Below are 27980 nucleotides of genomic sequence, written 5' to 3' on the forward strand. Positions count from 1 at the left end.
TAGAATGAAGGGCGTTATGATTGAAACATAAGATTCTTGGGGGGGTTGGACAGGGTAAACGTGGGGAGGATACTTCCACTCATGGGAGAATGTTGGATCAGAGGGCATAGTCTCAGAATAAGGGGGTGCTCATTTGAGATGGATCTGAGGAAGAATTTCTTCTCTCAAAGAGTGGTGAAACTTTGGAATTCTTTGTGGAGGCTGAGTCCTTGAACATTTTCAAGGTTGAGATTGATACGTTATTTATCAGTTGGGGAATTAAGGGTTAAAGTGAAGAGGCAGGAAAGTGGATTTAATGAGTGTTTGATCAGCCATGATCATATTAAATGACAGAGCAGTCTCAAAGGGCTGAATGGCCCACTCCTGTTCCTATTTCTTATGGTCTTATGGCCAACAAGGCTTCGGGCCAAGTGCTGGAAAATGGAATTAGAATAGATAGGTGCTTGATGGCTGGCATCGACATCTTGGGCCGAATGACCTTAATTTTGTGTATTTTAAAGTAGTGATGTACACAGAGGGCCGACATAGTGAAAGCAGAACTGGAAGCTTCAAGGGTGAAAAAGGGCGAGGGTGAGACCGATTGGTCGGGGAATGTTTGACTTGTTTTCCCTCATCGATCTTTCAAATGCTGGAATAACTCAATGGCAACTGTAGGGATGTCTTCAGAATATGGGGTGGGGGGTGATCCTCCCATCCCACTGCGCTGCTTTTGTAGCTGGGAGACTCGAGTAGAAGCTGTTTTGAGGGCTCCCCGCTGGGCACCACAGCCTCTGTGAGTCTCCGAGCGCTGGATTTCCGGCCCCCCCGTCAGCTCTGCGCCAAAAATCGGCACAAAGCTGAATAAATTATGAAAATTCTAATTTCCATGCAATTTAAATCCCATTAGCGGGCCCGGGACTGAAGACTCCAGGCCTGCTGGCGTCTCCCTACCACCGGGAGTATTTCATTCCACTGGGGTTTAGTATAGCTTCCCACTTACAGGGAGCTGGCGATCCGACGCCAGTGGGGTGAAGGGAGGCCGTCGAGGCCCCCCCAGAGGGTCGGGCGCTGGGGTGGAGGGGGGTCTGGGCATTGCCAGCCTGGTGTACCAGCCTGGCCCCCTGGCACTGCCCACCAGGCATTGGGCAGTGCCAAGGGGGTCCCGCTGCCACACTGCATTTGGGCTGAGTGACAGAGGGAGGGAGGCCAATGATTGGGGCTGGCCATTGGCAATATTTGCTCCAGTTTTTACACAAATTCGACACTTGGAATTCTTTTGGGAGAATCGCCCCCCCTCCCCCCATGGTTTTTAGAACAGAGGTTAATAAAACGTATTGGAAGCTGTAGGGTTTATTCATTAAAATAAATGAAGGTAAATAAATAAAAGTTAAAGAAATACCTAAAACACACATTAACAAAGAGAGCTTTTAGTAGTTTTGATAAGCATAGTAAATTGTAAAGTACACAAGGTAAGTGTAAACATTTCTTTGGTTTTTCCCAATTTGAATTTGATGACAGTTTGATTAATATATGAAGGAAGAAGCATTATCTGTAACTTGTTATGAAATCTTCAGCGTGTATTAAATGCATTTAATCTTATCCATGGGGTCATGATTAGTGAACAAGCCCGATTTCAATTGTGCGGCCCACTGAGGTGAAGGAGGGCCACTCATATGGCTCACTCACTAGCCGAGGCTGCCATCGCTGCCTTAAAGGGTTAATGCCGGCACTGTGGTTGCTGCTGTTCCTGGAAAAGGCAGCATTTCACAAGAAAAGGTAATTAAGCAGTTTGAAAGCAGCTGGAAACCTCTGGACCCGGGGAGGGGGGAGGGGGGGGGGGGGGGAAACCAGTTACAAAATGGTCACAAGATGGTTTGTAGGTTTGAAAATAAAAAACATATCAGCACACCAGTTTAAAAACCGCTTTCTGGTTTCGGGAGAGAAGTGAGAAGGATTAACTGCTGGGGTAAGGAAGACAACAGCTCCTGAAGATCCAGGCCCCATCCAAAGCTGCTCCAAATTCACTCGAGGTTCTGAAATGGACTGACTGCAAGTTTTCCACAAACTCCACCTGAAGAGTAGTGTCATCGATTGTTTTCCAGGCCAGTGCTGAGGGAAGAACCGGATGAGCCAGACACCATTTCAAACACTCCATCATCTCTCCTTTCCCCTCAAACCATTGACTTCTAACCTGGTTATTGAGCGCTCACTCTGAGATTTATAGATAAAGCACCAGCTGGAGAATCAGTGAAATATATGAAGTGACCCGGGGAGTATTAGAATTAGAGGCAGATGCTACACTCCTCCCATGTTGGTCAGAACAACACCTAGGGGATTGGAGGGGAGGGGGTTTGGAGGAGAGGAAGATTGTAGGGTAGGGGGATTTGAATGGAGTGGGATTGGAGGGAAGAAGAATTTGAGGGGAGATGGACTGGAGTTCAGAGAAAGTTCACCAGGATGATCCCCGGTGTGGAAGGATTGTCTTATGAGGAAAGCTTGAACAGATTGAGACTCATTGGAATTTGGTGATCTCATTGAAACAAAAAGGATTAAGGGGCTTCACATGGTAAATGCTGAGAGGATGTTTCTCCTCACGGGAGAGTCTAGAACCAGAGGGAATTGCACCAATTTAAGACTGAGATGAGGAGGAATTTCTTCTCAATGGCAACTGTAGGGATGTCTTCAGACATGTGAAGTTCTGCACCTTTGCCACAGAGAGCTGTGGGAGCAGAGTACAAATTATATACAAATCCCCGTGTGTTTACGGCTGAATTAGATTTTTGCATAGCAAGAGAATCGAGGGTTATGGGGAAAGGGCAGGAAAGGGGACATGAGGAATGTTGGATCAGCTATGACCCTAGTGATTGATGGAAAAGACTCGAGGGGCCGAATTATCTACTCCTTTTTCCAGTTTCATATGGTCCTTTGGAGGGGGAATTGGAGGATGAGACAATTGAGAGGGAGGGGGGAGTGGGGAAGGAGGGGGAGTGGAGAGGGAGGGGGATTGGAGAGGGAGGGGGATTGGAGAGGGAGGGGGATTGGAGAGGGAGGGGGATTGGAGAGGGAGGGGGATTGGAGAGGGAGAGGGAATGGAGAGGGAGGGGGAATGGAGAGGGAGGTGGAGTGGAGAGGGAGGGAGAGTGGAGTGGGGAGGGAGAGTGGAGAGGGAGGGAGAGTGGAGAGGGAGGGGGAGTGGGGAGGGAGGGGGAGTGGGGAGGGAGGGAGAGTGGAGAGGGAGGGAGAGTGGAGAGGGACAGGGAGTGGGGAGGGAGGGGGAGTGGGGAGGGAGGGAGAGTGGAGAGGGAGAGAGCGTGGGGAGGGAAGGGGAGTGGAGAGGGAGGGAGAGTGGAGAGGGAGGGGGAGTGGAGAGGGAGGGAGAGTGGAGTGGGGAGGGAGAGTGGAGAGGGAGGGAGAGTGGAGAGGGACGGGGAGTGGGGAGGGAGGGGGAGTGGGGAGGGAGGGAGAGTGGAGAGGGAAGGGGGAGTGGGGAGGGAGGGGGAGTGGAGAGGGAGGGGCAGTGGGGAGGGAGGGAGAGGGGAGGGGGAGTGGAGAGGGACGGAGGGGGAGGGAGGGGGATTGGAGAGGGAGGGGGAATGGAGAGGGAGGGGGATTGGAGAGGGAGGGGGAATGGAGAGGGAGGGGGAGTGGAGAGGGAGGCGGAGTGGAGAGGGAGGGGGAGTGGAGAGGGAGGGAGGGAGAGGGAGGGGGAATGGAGAGGGAGGCGGAGTGGAGAGGGAGGGAGCGTGGAGAGGGAGGGGGAATGGAGAGGGAGGGGGAGTGGGGAGGGAGTGAGAGTGGAGAGGGAAGGGGGAGTGGGGAGGGAGGGGGAGTGGGAGGGGGGGAGGGAGGGGGAGTGGGAGGGGGAGTGGAGAGGAGGGGGAATGGAGAGGGAGGGAGATTGGAGATTGAGCGGGATTGGAGAGGGAGGGTTGAAGCTGAAGGTAGGGATCCTGTACCTTCAGCTCGCAGTCCTCACGGGTGTCCAGAGTGTCCGAACGGAGATCCGCTTTCAAATCCATGTCGTCCTGGAAAGCCTGTGGGAATAGACAGAGCGTCAGCAGGAAGCTGGCCAGCTGGCTGGGCATCGACGGATATACAACTGTTTCCTAGACAGGACTGAGCAGTGTCTGGTCATCTACTCACAGACAGACAGAGACAGATGGACAGAGACAGACAGACAGCAATCTTGTTCCAGTAGACAGTCTGTACAGAAAAACCTGTAGAAAGGTTCATACCGAATACATGGCCTTGAGCACACGTGTCGCAGTCGACATGTTAGATTCTTCCTCATCCATCTCCTTACTCATCAGCTGAGAGTCTTTGTTCACAGTCTCCACCTTGATATCAGGCTTCCCCAGAGTTACATCCCTACGACCTGCGATAGCAAACAGCCAATGACATGATATTGTAAATCTCCCTCTACACTGTCCCCATCAACACTCCCAGGACAGGTACAGCACGGGGTTAGATACAGAGTAAATCTCCCTCTACACTGTCCCCATCAACACTCCCAGGACAGGTACAGCACGGGGTTAGATACAGAGTAAAGCTCCCTCTGCACTGTCCCCATCAAACACTCCCAGGACAGGTACAGCACGGGGTTAGATACAGAGTAAATCTCCCTCTACACTGTCCCCATCAAAGTGGGTTTTGGAGGGGAGAGGTCTGAAGTGTGGAGGGGCATTGTAGGTGTCTCGGAAGGGAGGTGTCTTGGAGGTGGGTGGGGTTTGAGGGCGGCCCAGCGGTGAGAACTGATCCCTCACAGCAGATGGATCCCAGGTTTTGTTCTGGCCTTGGGTGATTGTCTATGTGGGGTTTGCACATTCTCTGCATGGGTTTCCTCCGGATGCTCGGGTTTTCTCCCACTGTCCACAGATGTGGTTAGGTGGATTGGCCAGGCTAAATTGCCCCAAGATTTGTAGGTTAGGGTGAACCGCGGACAAATATATGGGGTATGTGGCGTTACAGGGCTTGGGTTGGGGGGCGAGTGGGACTGGGTAAGATCCTCGATCAGAGACTCGGTACAGACAGGATGGGCCGAATGGCCTCTTTCAGCACTGTCGGGATCCTATAATTCTGTGAGGGTGTTTGGTGGTGAGGTGGATTGAAATGGAAAGATGGGCAGGTTCGGGAGGAGATTCGTGGGGGAGAGATCGGAGGGGCGGGGGGTCGAAGGTGAGGGGGGTTCGGAGGGGAGGGAGGGGTCAGAGGGGAGGGGGGTTCGGGGGTTCGGGAGGGGTCGGAGGGGAGGGGGGTCGGAGGGGTCAGAGGGGAGGGGGGTTCGGGGTTGAGGGGGGGCCGGAGGGGAGGGGGGGCGGAGGGGAGGGGGGTCGGAGGGGAGGGGGCCGGAGTGGAGGGGGGTCGGGGTTCGGGGGAGGGGTTCGGACTGGAGGGGGGCAGAGGGGGGGGCGGAGGGGAGGGGTGGCGGAGGGGAGGGGGGGAGCGGAAGGGGGGCGGAGGGGAGGGGGGCAGAGGGGAGGTGGGAGGCGGAGCGGAGGAGGGCAGTGGGGAGGGGGGGCAGAGGGGAAGGGGTGGAGGTGAAGGGTGTCGGAGGGGAGGGGGGTCGGAGGGGAGGGGGGTCGGAGGGGAGGGGGGTCGGAGGGGAGGGGGGGTCGGAGGGGAGGGGAGGGGGTTCAGAGGGGAGGGGGGTCGGAGGGGAGGGGGCTTGGAGGAGTGGGGGGGCCGGAGGGGAGAGGGATCGGGGGGAGAGGGGTTGGGGGGGAGGGCGGTCGGAGGCGTGGGGAGGGGATCGGGGGGGAGGGGAGGGGGGTCGGACGGGAGTGGAGGGGTATCGGAGGGGAGGGGAGGGGGGTCGTTGGGGAGGAGAGGGGGGTCGGAGGGGAGGAGAGGGGGGTCGGAGGGGAGGGGAGGGGAGGGGGGGTCGGAGGGGAGGGGGGTCAGAGGAGAGGGGTGTCGGAGGGGAGGGTGGAAGGGAGGGGAGAGGGAAGGGGGTCGGAGGGGAGGGGGTCAGAGGGGAGGGGAGGGGGGTCATTGGGGAGGGGAGGGGGGTCGGAGAGGAGGGGAGGGGCTTCGGAGGGGAGGGGACGGGGGTCGGCGGGGTGGGGAGGGGGTCGGAGGGGAGGGGGGTCGGACGGGAGTGGAGGGCGGTCGGAGGGGAGGGGGTCGGACTGGAGTGGAGGGGGATCGGAGGGGAGGGGGATCTGGGGGGAGGGGGTCGGACTGGAGTGGAGGGGGATCGGAGGGGAGGGGAGGGGGTCGTTGGGGAGGGGAGGGGTGTCAGAGGGGAGGGGGGTCAGAGGAGAGGGGGGTTGGAGGGGAGGGTGGTGGGAGGGGAGAGAGGTGGGAGGGGAGGGGGGTCGGAGGGGAGTCGGAGGTGAGGGGGGTCGGAAGGGAGGGGGGTCGGAGGGGAGCGAAGTCGGAGGGGAGTGGAGGGTGCTCTTAGGGGAGGGGGGTCTGAGGGGCGGAGTTTCTGAGGGGAGGGGGAATCTGAGGGGTGGGGGATCTGAGGGGTGGGGGATCTGAGGGGTGGGGGATCTGAGGGGAGGGGGATCTGAGGGGAGGGGGATCTGAGGTGAGGGGGATCTGAGGGGAGGGGGATCTGAGGGGAGGGGAACTCTGAGGGGAGGGGGATCTGAGGGGAGGGGGATCTGAGGGGAGGGGGATCTGAGGGGAGGGAACTCTGAGGGGAGGGGGTTTTGAGGGGTGGGGGTTTTGAGGGTTGGGGGATTCTGACGGGAGGGAGAATCGGAAGGGAGAGGATTCGGAGGGGAGGCGAATCAGAGTAGATTGTAGGGCAGTGGCTTTGCCTTGGAGGGTGATTGCAGGTGTGGGACTGGAGGGGGATTGTAGGTGTGGGACTGGAGGGGGATTGTAGGTGTGGGACTGGAGGGGGATTGTAGGTGTGGGACTGGAGGGGGATTGTAGGTGTGGGACTGGAGGGGGATTGTAGGTGTGGGACTGGAGGGGGATTGTAGGTGTGGGACTGGAGGGGGATTGTAGGTGTGGGACTGGAGGGGGATTGTAGGTGTGGGACTGGAGGGGGATTGTAGGTGTGGGACTGGAGGGGGATTGTAGGTGTGGGACTGGAGGGGGATTGTAGGTGTGGGACTGGAGGGGGATTGTAGGTGTGGGACTGGAGGGGGATTGCAGGTGTGGGACTGGAGGGGGATTGTAGGTGTGGGACTGGAGGGGGATTGTAGGTGTGGGACTGGAGGGGGATTGTAGGTGTGGGACTGGAGGGGGATTGTAGGGGTGATTGGATGGGAGGATGATTGGAGGTCATGTCCATCGAGGTCACTTACTGCGCTTCCGTCTGCGGTAGAGGATTATAGCGAGGGCGGTGAAGAGGATAGTCAGCAAGATTCCAAGACCGACTGTTATGCCGATGATTAGTCCGATTGGAAGAATGTCTGGAAAAGCGAGAACAAGAAAGAAAAAGAGGAGAGAGATGAGTATTGAATGAAATAGAGAAAGTGCCTTCAATCCTTTTTGAACATACATCATCTGGGGCCCCATTGATGTTCGGTCCCTTGTTGAGATGTATTCTATCTTCTTTCTGCTCCAGGTGGACCAGAGCGAGAGAGATACTGTAATTTGATCTGTAACCCCGACTGAAGCCTGAGGCCTGAATTTAGAGTTCAGATGTGGGGATGGCGGCGTTGGACTGGGGTAAACACAGTAAGAGTTTTAACAACACCAGGTTAAAGTCCAACAGGTTTATTTGGTAACAAATGCCATTAGCTTTCGGAGCGCTGCTCCTTCGTCAGATGGAGTGGAAATCTGCTCTCAAACAGTGCACAGCGACACAAAATCAAGTTACAGAATACTGATTAGAATGCGAATCTCGACAACCAACCAGGTCTTAAAGATACAGACAATGTGAGTGGAGGGAGCATTTAGCACAGGTTGAAGAGATGTGTATTGTCTCCAGACAGGACAGCCAGTGAGATTCTGCAAGTCCAGGAGCCAAGCTGTGGGGGTTACTGATAGTGTGACATAAAGTTTCCAGATGCAATTTTACAACTCATCCGCTTCATCCTGGACCACAATGCCTTCACCTTCAACAAACAGTTCTTCATCCAGACACACGGAACAGCCATGGGGACCAAATTCGCACCTCAATATGCCAACATCTTCATGCACAGGTTCGAACAAGACTTCTTCACCGCACAGGACCTTCAGCCGATGCTATACACTAGATACATCGATGACATTTTCTTCCTTTGGACTCACGGTGAACAATCACTGAAACAACTCTATGATGACATCAACAAGTTCCATCCCACCATCAGACTCACCATGGACTACTCTCCAGAATTGGTTGCATTCTTGGACACACGCATCTCCATTAAGGACAGTCACCTTAACACCTCACTGTACCGCAAGCCCACGGATAATCTCATGATGCTCCACTTCTCCAGCTTCCACCCTAAACACGTTAAAGAAGCCATCCCCTACGGACAAGCCCTCCGTATACACAGGATCTGCTCGGATGAGGAGGATCGCAACAGACACCTCCAGACGCTGAAAGATGCCCTCATAAGAACAGGATATGGCGCTCGACTCATCGATCGACAGTTCCGACGTGCCACAGCAAAAACCGCACCGACCTCCTCAGAAGACAAACACGGGACACGGTGGACAGAGTACCCTTCGTCGTCCAGTACTTCCCCGGAGCGGAGAAGCTACGGCATCTCCTCCGGAGCCTTCAACATGTCATTGATGGAGACGAACATCTCGCCAAGGCCATCCCCACACCCCCACTTCTTGCCTTCAAACAACCGCACAACCTCAAACAGACCATTGTCCGTGGCAAATTACCCAGCCTTCAGGAGAACAGTGACCACGACACCACACAACCCTGCCACAGCAACCTCTGCAAGACGTGCCGGATCATCAACACGGATGCCATCATCTCATGTGAGAACACCATCCACCAGGTACACGGTACATACTCTTGCAACTCGGCCAACGTTGTCTACCTGATACGCTGCAAGAAAGGATGTCCCAAGGCATGGTACATTGGGGAAACTATGCAGACGCTACGATAACGGATGAATGAACACCGCTCGACAATCACCAGGCAAGACTGTTCTCTTCCTGTTGGGGAGCACTTCAGCGGTCACGGGCATTCGGCCTCTGATATTCGGGTAAGCGTTCTCCAAGGCAGCCTTCACGACACACGACGGCGCAGAGTCGCTGAGCAGAAACTGATAGCCAAGTTCCGCACACATGAGGACGGCCTTAACCGGGATATTGGGTTCATGTCACACTATCTGTAACCCCCCACAGCTTGCCTGGACCTGCAGAGTCTCACTGGCTGTCCTGTCTGGAGACAATACACATCTCTTTGACCTGTCTTGATGCTCTCTCCACTCACATTGTTTGTATCTTAAAGACTTGATTAGCTGTAAGTATTCGCATTCAACCTTTATTCTGTAAATTGAGTTTGTGTCTTTATATGCTCTGTTTGTGAACAGAACTCCCACTCACCTGAAGAAGGAGCTTAAGGCTCCGAAAGCTTGTGTGGCTTTTGCTACCAGATAAACCTGTTGGACTTTAACCTGGTGTTGTTAAACTTCTTACTGTGTTTACCCCAGTCCAACGCCGGCATCTCCACGTCATTTTAGAGTTCAGGCCAGGATTGGGCTCATGCTGCCACCTTGTGGAGGTAAGATAAACTGCAGGGAGCAGCAAGGCAGCATCTCCTTGCCCACTAAATATCTCGTGACTGAAGTAGTTTATTTATTAGTCACAAGTAGGCTTACATTAACATTGCAATGAAGTTACTGTGAAAATCCCCTAGTCGCCACACTCTGGCTCCTTTTCGGGTACACTGAGGGAGAATTTAGCATGCCCAATCCACCTAACCAGCATATTTTTCGGACAAGGGTCTCTCTCCCTTACTCTTTCTCTGTTGCTCTCTCTGAGTCTCTTTATCAATCTCTCTCTGTCTCTCTCTCTCTCTATTTCTACCTCTATCTCTCCCTCTGTCACTTGCTCGGTCACTCTCCATCCCTCTCTCTCTGTTGCTCTCACTCTTTCCCATCACACTCACTCTTGGTCAGTCTCTCCGTCACTCTCTCCCTGTCACTTTCTCTCTGTGTCTCTGTCTCTCTCCATCTCCCATTCTCTCTGTATCATTGCCTGTCCCTCTCTCGCTCTATGATAGCGGGGTTACTTCACCCTGCAGAGTACTGGTTCTGGGAGTGATAGATTTCTGCCTCACCTTGCTTGCTGAGTTGAATGAGGGCTGTACCAGGCCCGAAGACATTCCAGGCCGTGCAGTTGTAGCGGGTCTGAAAGTCCGACTCTGCCACATTGTTGATGAGCAGAGTGGACCGGACACCAGTGGCTGTGCCCACTTTCTCAACAGTGTATCGTTCAAACGTCCCTGATTCCAGAACATTGTCTCTCCAAGCCCAGGCCTAGTAGACAAGGGACAAGAATTAATAAAACCCAGTGCACTGCCAACCATCGCTCTTAAATGCCCATCTCCCCATTGACACACACCGGGCAGCCTGTTCCCCTATCGGAGGGGGATTAACCCTCTCACCCACCTCTCCCCATCCACACACACCGGGCAGCCTGTTCCCCTATCGGAGGGGGATTAACCCTCTCATCCACCTCTCCCCATTCACACACACCGGGCAGCCTGTTCCCCTATCGGAGGGGGATTAACCCCCTCACCCACCTCTCCCCATTCACACACACCGGGCAGCCTGTTCCCCTTCGGAGGGGGATTAACCCTCTCACCCACCTCTCCCCATTCACACACACCGGGCAGCCTGTTCCCCTATCAGAGGGGATTAACCCTCTCACCCACCTCTCCCCATTCACACACACCGGGCAGCCTGTTCCCTATCGGAGGGGGATTAACCCTCTCACCCACCTCTCCCCATTCACACACACCGGGCAGCCTGTTCCCCTATCGGAGGGGGATTAACCCTCTCACCCACCTCTCCCCATTGACACACACCGGGCAGCCTGTTCCCCTATCGGAGGGGGATTAACCCCCTCACCCACCTCTCCCCATTGACACACACCGGACAGCCTGTTCCCCTATCGGAGGGGGATTAACCCTCTCACCCACCTCTCCCCATTCACACACACCGTTCAGCCTGTTCCCCATCGGAGGGAGATAAACACCCTCACCCACCTCTCCCCATTCACACACACCGGACAGCCTGTTCCCCTATCGGAGGGGGATTAACCCTCTCACCCACCTCTCCCCATTCACACACACCGGGCAGCCTGTTCCCCTATCGGAGGGGGATTAACCCCCTCACCCACCTCTCCCCATTCACACACACCGGGCAGCCTGTTCCCCTATCGGAGGGGGATTAACCCTCTCACCCACCTCTCCCCATTGACACACACCGGGCAGCCTGTTCCCCTATCGGAGGGGGATTAACCCCCTCACCCACCTCTCCCCATTGACACACACCGGACAGCCTGTTCCCCTATCGGAGGGGGATTAACCCTCTCACCCACCTCTCCCCATTCACACACACCGGGCAGCCTGTTCCCCTATCAGAGGGGATTAACCCTCTCACCCACCTCTCCCCATTCACACACACCGGGCAGCCTGTTCCCTATCGGAGGGGGATTAACCCTCTCACCCACCTCTCCCCATTCACACACACCGGACAGCCTGTTCCCCTATCGGAGGGGGATTAACCCTCTCACCCACCTCTCCCCATTGACACACACCGGGCAGCCTGTTCCCCTATCGGAGGGGGATTAACCCCCTCACCCACCTCTCCCCATTGACACACACCGGACAGCCTGTTCCCCTATCGGAGGGGGATTAACCCTCTCACCCACCTCTCCCCATTCACACACACCGTTCAGCCTGTTCCCCATCGGAGGGAGATAAACACCCTCACCCACCTCTCCCCATTCACACACACCGGACAGCCTGTTCCCCTATCGGAGGGGGATTAACCCTCTCACCCACCTCTCCCCATTGACACACACCAGACAGCCTGTTCCCCTATCGGAGGGGGAATAACCCCCTCACCCACCTCTCCCCATTGACACACACCAGACAGCCTGTTCCCCTATCGGAGGGGGAATAACCCCCTCACCCACCTCTCCCCATTGACACACACCAGACAGCCTGTTCCCCTATCGGAGGGGGATTAACCCTCTCACCCACCTCTCCCCATTCACACACACCGGGCAGCCTGTTCCCTATCGGAGGGGATTAATCCCCTCACCCACCTCTCCCCATTGACACACATCGGACAGCCTGTTCCCCTATCGGAGGGGGATTAACCCCCTCACCCACCTCTCCCCATTCACACACACCGGGCAGCCTGTTCCCCTATCGGAGGGGATTAATCCCCTCACCCACCTCTCCCCATTGACACACATCGGACAGCCTGTTCCCCTATCGGAGGGGGATTAACCCTCTCACCCACCTCTCGCCATTGACACACACCAGACAGCCTGTTCCCTATCGGAGGGGGATTAACCCTCTCACCCACCTCTCCCCATTCACACACACCGGACAGCCTGTTCCCTATCGGAGGGGGATTAACCCCCTCACCCACCTCTCCCCATTCACACACACCGGGCAGCCTGTTCCCCTATCGGAGGGGGATTAACCCTCTCACCCACCTCTCCCCATTCACACACACCGGACAGCCTGTTCCCCTATCGGAGGGGGATTAACCCTCTCACCCACCTCTCCCCATTCACACACACCGGACAGCCTGTTCCCCTATCGGAGGGGGATTAACCCTCTCACCCACCTCTCCCCATTCACACACACCGGACAGCCTGTTCCCCTATCGGAGGGGGATTAACCCTCTCACCCACCCCTCCCCATTCACACACACCAGACAGCCTGTTCCCCTATCGGAGGGGGATTAACCCTCTCACCCACCTCTCCCCATTCACACACACCGGACAGCCTGTTCCCCTATCGGAGGGGGATTAACCCTCTCACCCACCCCTCCCCATTCACACACACCAGACAGCCTGTTCCCCTATCGGAGGGGGATTAACCCTCTCACCCACCTCTCCCCATTCACACACACCGGACAGCCTGTTCCCCTATCGGAGGGGGATGAACCCCCTCACCCACCTCTCCCCATTGACACACACACCGGACAGCCTGTTCCCCTATCGGAGGGGGATTAACCCTCTCACCCACCCCTCCCCATTGACACACACCAGACAGCCTGTTCCCCTATCGGAGGGGGATTAACCCTCTCACCCACCTCTCCCCATTCACACACACCGGGCAGCCTGTTCCCCTATCGGAGGGGGATTAACCCCCTCACCCACCTCTCCCCATTCACACACACCGGACAGCCTGTTCCCCTATCGGAGGGGGATTAACCCTCTCACCCATCCCTCCCCATTGACACACACCGGACAGCCTGTTCCCCTATCGGAGGAGGATTAACCCCCTCACCCACCTCTCCCCATTCACACACACCGGACAGCCTGTTCCCCATCGGAGGGGGATTAACCCCCTCACCCACCTCTCCCCATTCACACACACCGGACAGCCTGTTCCCCTATCGGAGGGGGATTAACCCCCTCACCCACCTCTCCCCATTGACACACACCGGACAGCCTGTTCCCCATCGGAGGGGGATTAACCCCCTCACCCACCTCTCCCCATTCACACACACCGGACAGCCTGTTCCCCTATCGGAGGGGGATTAACCCCCTCACCCACCTCTCCCCATTGACACACACCGGACAGCCTGTTCCCCTATCGGAGGAGGATTAACCCCCTCACCCACCTCTCCCCATTCACACACACCGGACAGCCTGTTCCCCATCGGAGGGGGATTAACCCCCTCACCCACCTCTCCCCATTCACACACACCGGACAGCCTGTTCCCTATCGGAGGGGGATTAACCCCCTCACCCACCTCTCCCCATTCACACACACCGGACAGCCTGTTCCCCTATCGGAGGGGGATTAACCCTCTCAACCCACCTCTCCCCATTCACACACACCGGACAGCCTGTTCCCTATCGGAGGGGGATTAACCCTCTCACCCACCTCTCCCCATTCACACACACCGGGCAGCCTGTTCCCTATCGGAGGGGGATTAACCCCCTCACCCACCTCTCCCCATTGACACACACCGGACAGCCTGTTCCCCTATCGGAGGGGGATTAACCCCCTCACCCACCTCTCCCCATTGACACACACCGGGCAGCCTGTTCCCCTATCGGAGGGGGATTAACCCCCTCACCCACCTCTCCCCATTGACACACACCGGACACCCTGTTCCCTATCGGAGGGGATTAATCCCCTCACCCACCTCTCCCCATTGACACACATCGGACAGCCTGTTCCCCTATCGGAGGGGGATTAACCCTCTCACCCACCTCTCGCCATTGACACACACCAGACAGCCTGTTCCCTATCGGAGGGGGATTAACCCCCTCACCCACCTCTCCCCATTGACACACATCGGACAGCCTGTTCCCCTATCGGAGGGGGATTAACCCTCTCACCCACCTCTCGCCATTGACACACACCAGACAGCCTGTTCCCTATCGGAGGGGGATTAACCCTCTCACCCACCTCTCGCCATTGACACACACCAGACAGCCTGTTCCCTATCGGAGGGGGATTAACCCCCTCACCCACCTCTCCCCATTCACACACACCGGGCAGCCTGTTCCCCTATCGGAGGGGGATTAACCCTCTCACCCACCTCTCCCCATTCACACACACCGGACAGCCTGTTCCCCTATCGGAGGGGGATTAACCCTCTCACCCACCTCTCCCCATGGACACACACCGGACAGCCTGTTCCCCTATCGGAGGGGGATTAACCCCCTCACCCACCTCTCCCCATTCACACACACCGGACAGCCTGTTCCCCTATCGGAGGGGGATTAACCCTCTCACCCACCTCTCCCCATTCACACACACCGGACAGCCTGTTCCCCTATCGGAGGGGGATTAACCCTCTCACCCACCTCTCCCCATTCACACACACCGGACAGCCTGTTCCCCTATCGGAGGGGGATTAACCCTCTCACCCACCTCTCCCCATTCACACACACCGGACAGCCTGTTCCCCTATCGGAGGGGGATTAACCCTCTCACCCACCTCTCCCCATTCACACACACCGGACAGCCTGTTCCCCTATCGGAGGGGGATTAACCCCCTCACCCACCTCTCCCCATTGACACACACACCGGACAGCCTGTTCCCCTATCGGAGGGGGATTAACCCTCTCACCCACCCCTCCCCATTGACACACACCAGACAGCCTGTTCCCCTATCGGAGGGGGATTAACCCTCTCACCCATCCCTCCCCATTGACACACACCGGACAGCCTGTTCCCCTATCGGAGGGGGATTAACCCCCTCACCCACCTCTCCCCATTCACACACACCGGACAGCCTGTTCCCCTATCGGAGGGGGATTAACCCCCTCACCCACCTCTCCCCATTCACACACACCGGACAGCCTGTTCCCCTATCGGAGGGGGATTAAGCCTCTCACCCACCTCTCCCCATTCACACACACCGGACAGCCTGTTCCCCTATCGGAGGGGGATTAACCCCCTCACCCACCTCTCCCCACTGACACACACCGGACAGCCTGTTCCCCTATCGGAGGGGGATTAACCCCCTCACCCACCTCTCCCCACTGACACACACCGGGCAGCCTGTTCCCCTATCGGAGGGGGATTAACCCTCTCACCCAACTCTCCCCATTCACAAACACCGGACAGCCTGTCCCCCAATCGGAGGGGGATTAACCCCCTCACCCACCTCTCCCCATTCACACACACCGGACAGCCTGTTCCCCTATCGGAGGGGGATTAACCCTCTCACCCACCTCTCCCCATTGACACACACCGGACAGCCTGTTCCCCTATCGGAGGGGGATTAACCCTCTCACCCACCTCTCCCCATTCACACATACCGTTCAGCCTGTTCCCCATCGGAGGGGGATTAACCCCCTCACCCACCTCTCCCCATTCACACACACCGGACAGCCTGTTCCCCTATCGGAGGGGGATTAACCCTCTCACCCACCTCTCCCCATTCACACATACCGTTCAGCCTGTTCCCCATCGGAGGGGGATTAACCCCCTCACCCACCTCTCCCCATTCACACACACCGGACAGCCTGTTCCCCTATCGGAGGGGGATTAACCCTCTCACCCACCTCTCCCCATTCACACACACCGGACAGCCTGTTCCCCTATCGGAGGGGGATTAACCCCGTCACCCACCTCTCCCCATTGACACACACCGGGCAGCCTGTTCCCCTATCGGAGGAGGATTAACCCCCTCACCCACCTCTCCCCATTCACACACACCGGGCAGCCTGTTCCCCTATCGGAGGGGGATTAACCCCCTCACCCACCTCTCCCCATTCACACACACCGGGCAGCCTGTTCCCCTATCGGAGGGGGATTAACCCCCTCACCCACCTCTCCCCATTGACACACACCGGACAGCCTGTTCCCCTATCGGAGGGGGATTAACCCCCTCACCCACCTCTCCCCATTCACACACACCGGACAGCCTGTTCCCTATCGGAGGGGGATTAACCCTCTCACCCACCTCTCCCCATTCACACACACCGGGCAGCCTGTTCCCCTATCGGAGGGGGATTAACCCTCTCACCCACCTCTCCCCATTCACACACACCGGGCAGCCTGTTCCCCATCGGAGGGGGATTAACCCCCTCACCCACCTCTCCCCATTCACACACACTGGGCAGCCTGTTCCCCTATCGGAGGGGGATTAACCCCCTCACCCACCTCTCCCCATTGACACACACCAGACAGCCTGTTCCCCTATCGGAGGGGGATTAACCCCCTCACCCACCTCTCCCCATTCACACACACCGGGCAGCCTGTTCCCCTATCGGAGGGGGATTAACCCTCTCACCCACCTCTCCCCATTCACACACACCGGGCAGCCTGTTCCCCTATCGGAGGGGGATTAACCCCCTCACCCACCTCTCCCCATTGACACACACCGGACAGCCTGTTCCCCTATCGGAGGGGGATTAACCCTCTCACCCACCTCTCCCCATTGACACACACTGGACAGCCTGTTCCCCTATCGGAGGGGGAATAACCCTCTCACCCACCTCTCCCCATTGAATTGCTGCTTTTCTCTGATTGACAGTGTAAGCTGAGGTTATTTTTCACACTTACAATCCGATCAGGCAGTGGGGTACTGCCGATGTAACACTCCATTCTCCCATGATGTCCCTCTGCTGCATACTGCACTGTGTTACTCGAAATGATGGGAGGACCTTTGGGGAGAAAAGAGAAGAGTTTGCAGATGGTAAATGGCACTGAGTGCAGCCTGATCGAATGAGGGGAGGGCGTTCTGAGGAGGGGGTTCTGAGGGGAGGGTTCTGAGGGGAGGGTTCTGAGGGCTCCCTCACTGTCCCCATCGGAATGCTGGCTCCCACCTCCCAGAGCAGGCACTGGGCAGGTTGGGGAGCTGGATAGGAGATTTCAGCCCTCCCAACACTGCACCCCTCTCGCCACTCAGTAATCACCAGACCACCCAGAGACCCCCAAAACCCAAAGAGCGTTTCTGCATGCTCTTGACTGGGAGATCACAATCCCCTCTCCTCCAATCCCCCTCTCCTCCAATCCCCCTCTCCTCCAATCCCCCTCTCCTCCAATCCCCCCTCTCCTCCAATCCCCCTCCTCTACTCCAATCCCCCTCTACTCCAATCCCCCTCTACTCCAATCCCCTCTCCCCAATCCCCCTCTCCTCCAATCCCCTCCTCCACCCCTCCAATCCCCCTCTACTCCAATCCCCCTCTACTCCAATCCCCCTCTCCTCCAATCCCCCTCTACTCCAATCCCCCTCTACTCCAATCCCCCTCTCCTCCAATCCCCCTCTCCTCCAATCCCCCTCCACCTCCTACTCCAACATCCCCCTCTACCCAATCCCCCTACTCCAATCCCCTCTACTCCAATCCCCCTCTCCTCCAATCCCCCTCTCCTCCAATCCCCCTCTCCTCCACCCCCCTACTCCAATCCCCACCATCCTCCCTCCAATCCCCCTCTACTCCAATCCCCCTCTCCTCCAATCCCCCTCTCCTCCAATCCCCCTCTACTCCAATCCCCCTCTCCTCCAATCCCCCTCTCCTCCAATCCCCCTCTCCTCCAATCCCCTCTACTCCAATCCCCCTCTCCTCCAATCCCCCTCTCCTCCAATCCCCCTCTCCTCCAATCCCCCTCTCCTCCAATCCCCCTCTACTCCAATCCCCCTCTCCTCCAATCCCCCTCTACTCCAATCCCCCTCTACTCCAATCCCCCTCTCCTCCAATCCTCCTCTCCTCCAATCCCCCTCTACTCCAATCCCCCTCTCCTCCGATCTCCCTCTACTCCAATCCCCCTCTCCTCCAATCTCCCTCTCCTCCAATCTCCCTCTCCTCCAATCCCCCTCTCCTCCAATCCCCCTCTCCTCCAATCCCCCTCTCCTCCAATCCCCCTCTCCTCCAATCCCCCTCTCCTCCAATCCCCCTCTCCTCCAATCTCCCTCTCCTCCAATCCCCCTCTCCTCCAATCCCCCTCTCCTCCAATCCCCCTCTCCTCCAATCCCCCTCTCCTCCAATCCCCCTCTCCTCCAATCCCCCTCTCCTCCAATCCCCCTCTACTCCAATCCCCCTCTCCTCCAATCCTCCTCTCCTCCAATCCCCCTCTACTCCAATCCCCCTCTCCTCCGATCTCCCTCTACTCCAATCCCCCTCTCCTCCAATCTCCCTCTCCTCCAATCCCCCTCTCCTCCAATCCCCCTCTCCTCCAATCCCCCTCTCCTCCAATCCCCCTCTCCTCCAATCCCCCTCTCCTCCAATCCCCCTCTCCTCCAATCCCCCTCTCCTCCAATCCCCCTCTCCTCCAATCCCCCTCTCCTCCAATCCCCCTCTCCTCCAATCCCCCTCTACTCCAATCCCTCTCTCCTCCAATCCCTTGTCCTCCAATCCCTCGTCCTCCAATCCCTTGTCCTCCAATTTCCCTCCCCTCCAATCCCCTTCTCCTCCAATCTCCCTCCCCTCCAATCCCCCTTCCTCCAATCCCCCTACCCTCCAATACCCCTTACCTCCAATCCCCGCTCCTCCAATCCCCCTACCCTCCAATCCCCCTCCCCTCCAATCCCCCCCCTCGACTTCCCTGCCAAATCCCCTCACATCCAATTCCTCTCCAATCTCCATTCAACTCCAATACCCCTCCCCTCTGAAATCTTCCCTCCCAATTCCGCCCCTCCCAATTCCATCCCCTCCAATCCCCCTCCCCTCCAATCCCCCTCCCCTCCAATCCCGCTCCCCTCCAATACCCCTCTCCTCCAATCCCCCCTCCTCCAATCCCCCTCCCCTCAACTTCCCCGCCAATTCCCCTCACATCCAATTCCTCTCCAATCCCCACTCCAATACCCCTCCCCTCTGAAATCTTCCCTCCCAATTCCATCTCCTCCAAACCCCCTCCTCTCCCATCCCCCTTCCCTCCAAACCCCCTTTTCCTCCATTTACCTTCCAATCTCCCACCCCAAACAGCCCAGCTCAATTCCAGATAACCAGAGTGTGTGGTGGTCCTCACCGTTGACATTGAGGGTAACCTCTCGCTCGCTGACCCCGATTTGGGGTACGATGGCCTTGCAGACATAGGATCCAGCGTCAGCCTGGCTCACCGAGTTCAGATGGAGGTGGTTACTGTTACTGAGGACCTGTGACCAAGAGGGAAACAGAGAGAGAGAACAAGCTCAGAGAGGGTCCAGTATACACACCTCCCACACCAGTACACCAACCCCCCCCCCCCGCCACTCCCCCCCCCCCCCCCCCCCCCCCGCCGCAGCCGCCCCCCCCACACACACACACCACCGAGAACCTATCCAGCACAGAGAACACCTCCAGTCTTCACCCTATCACCCCCTCTATCCTCAACCTATCGCCCCCTCCACCTCTCAACCCTTCCACCCCTCATCTTATCGTCCCCTCTACCCCTCACCCAATCACTTCCCCCATCCCTCACTCCCATTGATGTTAGAACCGATTACATCTCCTCTGCTCACCCACCTCTCCAACCTTGTCTCCCCTCACCCTGTGTCACACTCCCCACCAAATCCCCTTCTGCTCCCCGCCAGCTTCTATAGAAAACAGGGACACAGAGAGAGAGAAAGAGACAGAAAAACATAGAGGGAGAGACAGACAGACAGACAGAGAGACAGACAGACAGGGAGACAGACAGACAGGGAGACAGAGAGAGAGAAAGAGACAGAGAAAGAGAGAGAGAAAGAGAAAGAGAAAGAAACAGAGAGAGAGAGACCGAGGGAGAACTGTGATTCAATGCGCTCCAGCTGTTGATTTCAGACTGATTCCCTGGGCCAATCTGATCGATTTGATCCTTCTCCAAAGTTGGGTGTGGACTTGCTCCCCCATCACACACATCGCCCCCATTCGTGAACCCACAGCCCACCATACACCCCTCTGGACTTGTGTGGACTTATTCCCCCACGCCATCCCCCCTCAGTGACCCCTCCTCCACACCATCCCCCCTCAGTGACCCCTCCCCCACACCATCCCCCCTCAGTGACCCCTCCCCCACACCCTCCCCCCCTCAGTGACCCCTCCCCCACACCTTCCCCTCTCAGTGACCCCTCCCCCACACCTTCCCCTCTCAGTGACCCCTCCCCCACACCATCCCCCCTCAGTGACCCCTCCCCCATACACCCCCTCTCAGTGACCCCTCCCCCACACCATCCCCCCTCAGTGACCCCTCCCCCACACCCTCCCCCCTCAGTGACCCCTCCCCCACACCTTCCCCTCTCAGTGACCCCTCCCCCACACCTTCCCCTCTCAGTGACCCCTCCCCCACACCATCCCCCCTCAGTGACCCCTCCCCCATACACCCCCTCTCAGTGACCCCTCCCCCACACCATCCCCCCTCAGTGACCCCTCCCCCATACAGCCCCCTCAGTGACCCCTCCCCCATACAGCCCCCTCAGTGACCCCTCCCCCATACAGCCCCCTCAGTGACCCCTCCCCCACACCATCCCCCCTCAGTGACCCCTCCCCCACACCCTCCCCCTCAGTGACCCCTCCCCCACACCCTCCCCTCTCAGTGACCTCTCCCCCATACAGCCCCTCAGTGACCCCTCCCCTACCCAGCCCTCTCAGTGACCCCTCCCCCACACCCTCCCCCCTCAGTGACCCCTCCCCCACACCCTCCCCTCTCAGTGACCTCTCCCCCACACCCTCCCCTCACAGTGACCTCTCCCCCACACCCTCCCCCCTCAGTGACCCCTCCCCCACACCCCCCCTCTCACTCACCCCTCCCCCACACCCTCCTCCCTCAGAGACCCCTCCCCCACACACCCCCTCTCAGTGACCCCTCCCCCACACCCCCCCTCTCAGTGACCCCTCCCCCATACCCTCTCCCCTCAGTGACCCCTCCCCCACACCCTCATAGAACATAGAACAGTACAGCACAGAACAGGCCCTTCGGCCCACGATGTTGTGCCGAGCTTTATCCGAAACCAAGATCAAGCTATCCCACTCCCTATCATCCTGGTGTGCTCCATGTGCCTATCCAATAACCGCTTAAATGTTCCTAAAGTGTCTGACTCCACTATCACTGCAGGCAGTCCATTCCACACCCCAACCACTCTCTGCGTAAAGAACCTACCTCTGATATCCTTCCTGTATCTCCCACCACGAACCCTATAGTTATGCCCCCTTGTAATAGCTCCATCCACCCGAGGAAATAGTCTTTGAACGTTCACTCTATCTATCCCCTTCATCATTTTATAAACCTCTATTAAGTCTCCCCTCAGCCTCCTCCGCTCCAGAGAGAACAGCCATAGCTCCCTCAACCTTTCCTCATAAGACCTACCCTCCAAACCAGGCAGCATCCTGGTAAATCTCCTCTGCACTCTTTCCAGCGCTTCCACATCCTTCTTATAGTGAGGTGACCAGAACTGCACACAATATTCCAAATGTGGTCTCACCAAGGTCCTGTACAGTTGCAGCATAACCCCACGGCTCTTAAACTCCAACCCCCTGTTAATAAAAGCTAACACACTATAGGCCTTCTTCACAGCTCTATCCACTTGAGTGGCAACCTTTAGAGATCTGTGGATATGAACCCCAAGATCTCTCTGTTCCTCCACAGTCTTCAGAACCCTACCTTTGACCTGTAATCCACATTTAAATTTGTCCTACCAAAATGAATCACCTCACATTTATCAGGGTTAAACTCCATTTGCCATTTTTCAGCCCAGCTTTGCATCCTATCTATGTCTCTTTGCAGCCTACAACAGCCCTCCACCTCATCCACCACTCCAGCAATCTTGGTGTCATCAGCAAATTTACTGATCCACCCTTCAGCCCCCTCCTCTAAGTCATTAATAAAAATCACAAAGAGCAGAGGACCAAGCACTGATCCCTGCGGCACTCTGCTAGCAACCTGCCTCCAATCCGAAAATTTTCCATCGACCACCACCCTCTGTCTTCGATCAGACAGCCAGTTACCTATCCAATCGGCCAACTTTCCCTCTATCCCACACCTCCTGGGGGACCTTATCAAACGCCTTACTAAAATCCATGTATATGACATCAACTGCCCTACCTTCATCAACACACTTAGTTACCTCCTCAAAAAAGTCAATCAAATTTGTGAGGCATGACTTGCCCTTCACGAATCCGTGCTGACTATCCCGGATTAATCCGCATCTTTCTAAATGGTCGTAAATCCCATCCCTAAGGACCTTTTCCATCAATTTACCAACCACCGAAGTAAGACTAACCGGTCTATAATTACCAGGGTCATTTCTATTCCCTTTCTTAAACAGAGGAACAACATTCGCCATTCTCCAGTCCTCTGGCACCATCCCCGTGGACAGCGAGGACCCAAAGATCAAAGCCAAAGGCTCTGCAATCTCATCCCTTGCCTCCCAAAGAATCCTAGGATACATTTCATCAGGCCCAGGGGACTTATCGACCTTCAGTTTATTCAAAACTGCCAGGACATCCTCACTCCGAACAACTATTTCCTCCAGCCTATTAGCCTGTAACACCTTCTCTTCCTCAAAAACATGGCCCCTCTCCTTGGTGAACACTGAAGAAAAGTATTCATTCATCACCTCGCCTATCTCTACTGACTCCATACACAAGTTCCCATTACTGTCCTTGACCGGCCCTAACCTCACCCTGGTCATTCTTTTATTCCTCACATAAGAGTAAAAAGCCTTGGGGTTTTCCTTGATCCGACCCGCCAAGGACTTCTCGTGTCCCCTCCTAGCTCTCCTAAGCCCCTTTTTCAGCTCATTCCTTGCTAACTTGTAACCCTCAATCGAGCCATCTGAACCTTGTTTCCTCATCCCTACATAAGCTTCCCTCTTCCTTTTCACAAGACATTCCACCTCTTTCGTGAACCATGGTTCCCTCACTCGGCCACTTCCTCCCTGTCTGACAGGGACATACCTATCAAGGACATCCAGTATTTGTTCCTTGAAAAAGTTCCACTTTTCATTAGTTCCTTTCTCTGACAGTTTCTGTTCCAACTTATGCCCCCTAATTCTTGCCTAATCGCATCATAATTACCCCTCCCCCAATTGTAAACCTTGCCCTGCCATACGGCCCTATCCCTCTCCATTGCAATAACAAAAGACACCGAATTGTGGTCACTATCTCCAAAGTGCTCTCCCACAACCAAATCTAACACTTGGCTCGGTTCATTTCCCAGTACCAAATCCAATGTGGCCTCACCTCTTGTCGGCCTATCCACATATTGTGTCAGGAAACCCTCCTGCACACACTGCACAAAAACTGCCCCATCCGAACTACAAAGGCTCCAATCAATATTTGGAAAGTTAAAGTCCCCCATGACAACTACCCTGTGACCCCCACACATATCCATAATCTGCTTAGCAATTTCTTCCTCCACATCTCTATTACTATTTGGGGGCATATAGTAAACTCCTAACAACGTGACCGCTCCTTTCCAATTTCTAACCTCAGCCCATATTACCTCAGTGTGCAGATCCCCCTCGAAGTGCCTTTCCGCAGCCGTTAAACTATTCTTGATTAACAATGCCACTCCTCCACCTCTTTTACCAGCTTCCCTACACTTAGTGAAACATCTATACCCCGGAACGTCCAACAACCATTCCTGTCCTTGTTCTACCCACATCTCCGTAATGGCCACAACATCGTAGTCCCAAGTACCAATCCACGCCCCAAGTTCATCTACCTTGTTCCGGATGCTCCTTGCATTGAAGTAGACACACTTCAACCCGCCTTCCTGTCTACCGGTACCCACCCTTGACCTTGATACCTTCCCCAATACCTCACCACCCTCAACACTGACTTCTGGACTACAACTCCTTTTCCCACTCCCCTGACAAATTAGTTTAAACCCCCCTGAAGAGCCGTAACAAATTTCCCTCCTAGGATATTGGTGCCCCTCTGGTTCAGGTGCACCCCGTCCTGTTTGTACAGGTCCCACCTTCCCCAGAATGTGTTCCAATTATCCACGTATCTGAAACCCTCCCTCCTACACCATCCCTGCAACCACATGTTTAACTGCGCTCTCTCTCTGTTCCTCAACTCGCTATCACGTGGCACCGGCAACATACTCTCCCCCCTCAGTAACCCCTCCCCCACACCCTCCCCCCTCAGTAACCCCTCCCCTACACAACCCCTCTCAGTGACCTCTCCCCCACACAACCCCTCTCAGTGACCCCTCCCCCACACCCTCCTCCCTCAGAGACCCCTCTCCCACAACCCCCCTCTCGGTGACCCCTCCCCTACACACCCCCTCAGTGACCCCTTCCCCACACACCCCCTCTCAGTGACCCCTCCCCCACACCCTCCCCTCTCAGTGACCTCTACCCCACACCTTCCCCCCTCAGTGACCCCTCCCCCCTCAGTGACCCCTCCCCCACACCCTCCCCCCTCAGTGACCCCTTCCCCACACCCTCCCCCCTCAGTGACCCCTCCCCCACACTCTCCCCCCTCAGTGACCCCTCCCCCACACCCTCCCCCTCTCAGTGACCTCTCCCCCACACCCTCCCCTCTCAGTGACCTCTCCCCCACACCCTCCCCCCTCAGTGACCCCTTCCCCACACACCCTTCCCCCTCAGTGACCCCTTCCCCACACCCTCCCCCCTCAGTGACCCCTTCCCCACACCCTCCCCCCTCAGTGACCCCTCCCCCACACCCTCCCCTCTCAGTGACCTCTCCCCCACACCCTCCCCTCTCAGTGACCTCTCCCCCACACCCTCCCCCCTCAGTGACCCCTTCCCCCCACACCCTCCCCCCTCAGTGACCCCTTCCCCCCACACCCTCCCCCCTCAGTGACCCCTTCCCCACACACCCTCCCCCCTCAGTGACCTCTCCCCCACACCCTCCCCCCTCAGTGACCCCTCCCCCACACCCTCCCCCCTCAGTGACCCCTTCCCCACACCCTCCCCCCTCAGTGACCCCTCCCCCACAACCCCCCTCTCGGTGACCCCTCCCCCACACCCCCCCTCTCGGTGACCCCTCCCCTACACACCCCCTCAGTGACCCCTTCCCCACACACCCCCTCTCAGTGACCCCTCCCCCACACCCTCCCCTCTCAGTGACCTCTACCCCACACCCTCCCCCCTCAGTGACCCCTCCCCCACACCCTCCCCCCTCAGTGATCCCTTCCCCACACCCTCCCCCCTCAGTGACCCCTCTCCCACACTCTCCCCCCTCAGTGACCCCTCCCCCACACCCTCCCCCCTCAGTGACCCTTTCCCCACACCCTCCCCCCTCAGTGACCCCTCCCCCACACTCTCCCCCCTCAGTGACCCCTCCCCCACACTCTCCCCTCTCAGTGACCCCTTCCCCACACCCTCCCCTCTCAGTGACCCCTTCCCCACACCCTCCCCCCTCAGTGACCTCTCCCCCACACCCTCCCCCCTCAGTGACCCCTCCCCCACACCCTCCCCCCTCAGTGACCTCTACCCCACACCCTCCCCCCTCAGTGACCCCTCCCCCACACCCTCCCCCCTCAGTGATCCCTTCCCCACACCCTCCCCCCTCAGTGACCCCTCTCCCACACTCTCCCCCCTCAGTGACCCCTCCCCCACACCCTCCCCCCTCAGTGACCCTTTCCCCACACCCTCCCCCCTCAGTGACCCCTCCCCCACACTCTCCCCCCTCAGTGACCCCTCCCCCACACTCTCCCCTCTCAGTGACCCCTTCCCCACACCCTCCCCTCTCAGTGACCCCTTCCCCACACCCTCCCCCCTCAGTGACCTCTCCCCCACACCCTCCCCCCTCAGTGACCCCTCCCCCACACCCTCCCCCCTCAGTGACCCCTTCCCCACACCCTCCCCCCTCAGTGACCCCTTCCCCACACCCTCCCCCTCTCAGTGACCCCTTCCCCACACACCCTCTATTACCGACCTCTTCTCCAAACACCCCCACACCCCCTCAGAGACCTCACCCCCCACACAAACCAGATAGAAACTCCTCCCCCCTGACCAAACCCTCTCCCACACACACTCTCGCAGAACCGCCTCCCCCTCAGCCACACATCCCCTCCCAGAGACTAGCTCCCCAACATACACCCCCCCAGCAGTGGCAACCCTACCATGTTTGATCCTTTCCTTGTCCACGTCAGGGTCAATGGTGGGTTCCCCACCCAGACACAGTTCAGCATGACGTTTTCCCCTGTATCAGCTGTGGTCATCTTCGGCTCCTCCACAATAATGGGTCCAACTACCGAGAGACAGAGAGAGAGACGGAGAGACAGAAAGACACAGAGAGAGAGAGCATAACAGGATGAGTGAGAGTGGAAGAGAGATAAAGAAGAGGGACAGATAGAGTCAGTGAGGCACACAGAGGCAGGGAGAATAGAAGGGAGGGAGAGGGAGCAGGAGAGAGAGAGAAAGACAGAGAGCGAGAGAAAGAAAGACAGAGAGAGAGAAGGACAGAGAGAGGGAGAAAGACAGAGAGCGAGAGAAAGAGAAGAGAGCAAGAGAGAGAGAAAGACGGAGAGTGAGAGAGAGAGAAAGACAGAGAGCGAGAGAGAAAGACGGAGAGCGAGAGAGAGAGAAAGACAGAGAGCGAGAGAAAGAGAAAGACCGAGAGAGAGAGAAAGACGGAGAGCGAGAGAGAGAGAAAGACAGAGAGCGAGAGAAAGAGAAAGACAGAGAGCGAGAGAGAGAGAAAGACAGAGAGCGAGAGAGAGAGAAAGACAGAGAGCGAGAGAGAGAGAAAGACAGAGCGAGAGAGAGAGAAAGACGGAGAGCGAGAGAGAGAGAAAGACGGAGAGCGAGAGAGAGAGAAAGACAGAGGGAGAGAGAGGGAGAAACTGAGACATTAGTGGTTCATAAATTCTAGCAAAACCATGCAGCTCTCTAATGTCCTTTAGAGAAGGAAATCTGCCCTCCTTAGCTGGTCTGGCCTACATGTGTCCAGACCCACAGCAACTTGTTGACTCGTAACCTCCCTCTGAAATAGCCTGGTGAGCCACTCAGCCACATTCAAGAAGGCAAATAATGGGCTACCTTCTTAAGGGGCATTTAAAGAGTGGGTGTTTAATGCCCAGCCCTACCAGCAACACTCACATTCCACAAAAGAATAGAAAAGAAAGTCTCTTATGTGGAACTTGATTGAAAGCCTTCTGGTGAATGAATTAAAATAGATTCTCCCCTATCCACCAGATCTGGCTGTTCCCTATACAATGTTTTAAACCTTTTGGGACTTTGTGAAGGTCTGCAATGGCTCCGAAGCACTTGGGAAAGCCCTGAGGCTGTGAAAGAGGCAGGGGAAATGGAGGTCTTCCTGTGCAACAAGTTGAAGGAGGTTTCCCACACAAGCTGAAAACCACACGCTCTCAGACCCACAGAAAAGGAGGGGAATGTGAGGGGAGGGGGGTGGGAGAGGAGGGGGATCGGAGGGGAGGGGGATCGGAGAGGAGGGGGATGGGAGAGGAGGGGGATCGGAGGGGAGGGGGATCGGAGGGGAGGGTGATCAGAGGGGAGGGGGATCGGAGGGGAGGGGGATCAGAGGGGAGGGGGATCAGAGGGGAG

General features: G+C 56.8%; 1 protein-coding gene and 1 long non-coding RNA gene across 2 annotated transcripts in view; one reads left to right on the plus strand and one right to left on the minus strand.

Moving 5' to 3' along the window:
* Window positions 1-27980, plus strand: part of LOC144486209 (uncharacterized) — a 234274-nt gene that overhangs the window by 34908 nt on the left and 171386 nt on the right. The window lies entirely within an intron of this gene.
* Window positions 1-27980, minus strand: part of LOC144486207 (kin of IRRE-like protein 1) — a 174192-nt gene that overhangs the window by 6190 nt on the left and 140022 nt on the right. The window contains exons 8-14 of the mRNA XM_078204290.1: window positions 26537-26664; window positions 19514-19640; window positions 17111-17211; window positions 10169-10367; window positions 7242-7349; window positions 4215-4354; window positions 3936-4013 (exon numbers count right to left, since the gene is read on the minus strand). Of these exons, the coding sequence (XP_078060416.1) occupies window positions 3936-4013; window positions 4215-4354; window positions 7242-7349; window positions 10169-10367; window positions 17111-17211; window positions 19514-19640; window positions 26537-26664 (881 nt within the window). The remainder of the gene's footprint in view (window positions 1-3935; window positions 4014-4214; window positions 4355-7241; window positions 7350-10168; window positions 10368-17110; window positions 17212-19513; window positions 19641-26536; window positions 26665-27980) is intronic.

This window comes from Mustelus asterias, unplaced genomic scaffold, assembly GCF_964213995.1.
Source record: "Mustelus asterias unplaced genomic scaffold, sMusAst1.hap1.1 HAP1_SCAFFOLD_298, whole genome shotgun sequence".
Classification (NCBI taxonomy): Eukaryota; Metazoa; Chordata; class Chondrichthyes; order Carcharhiniformes; family Triakidae; genus Mustelus; species Mustelus asterias.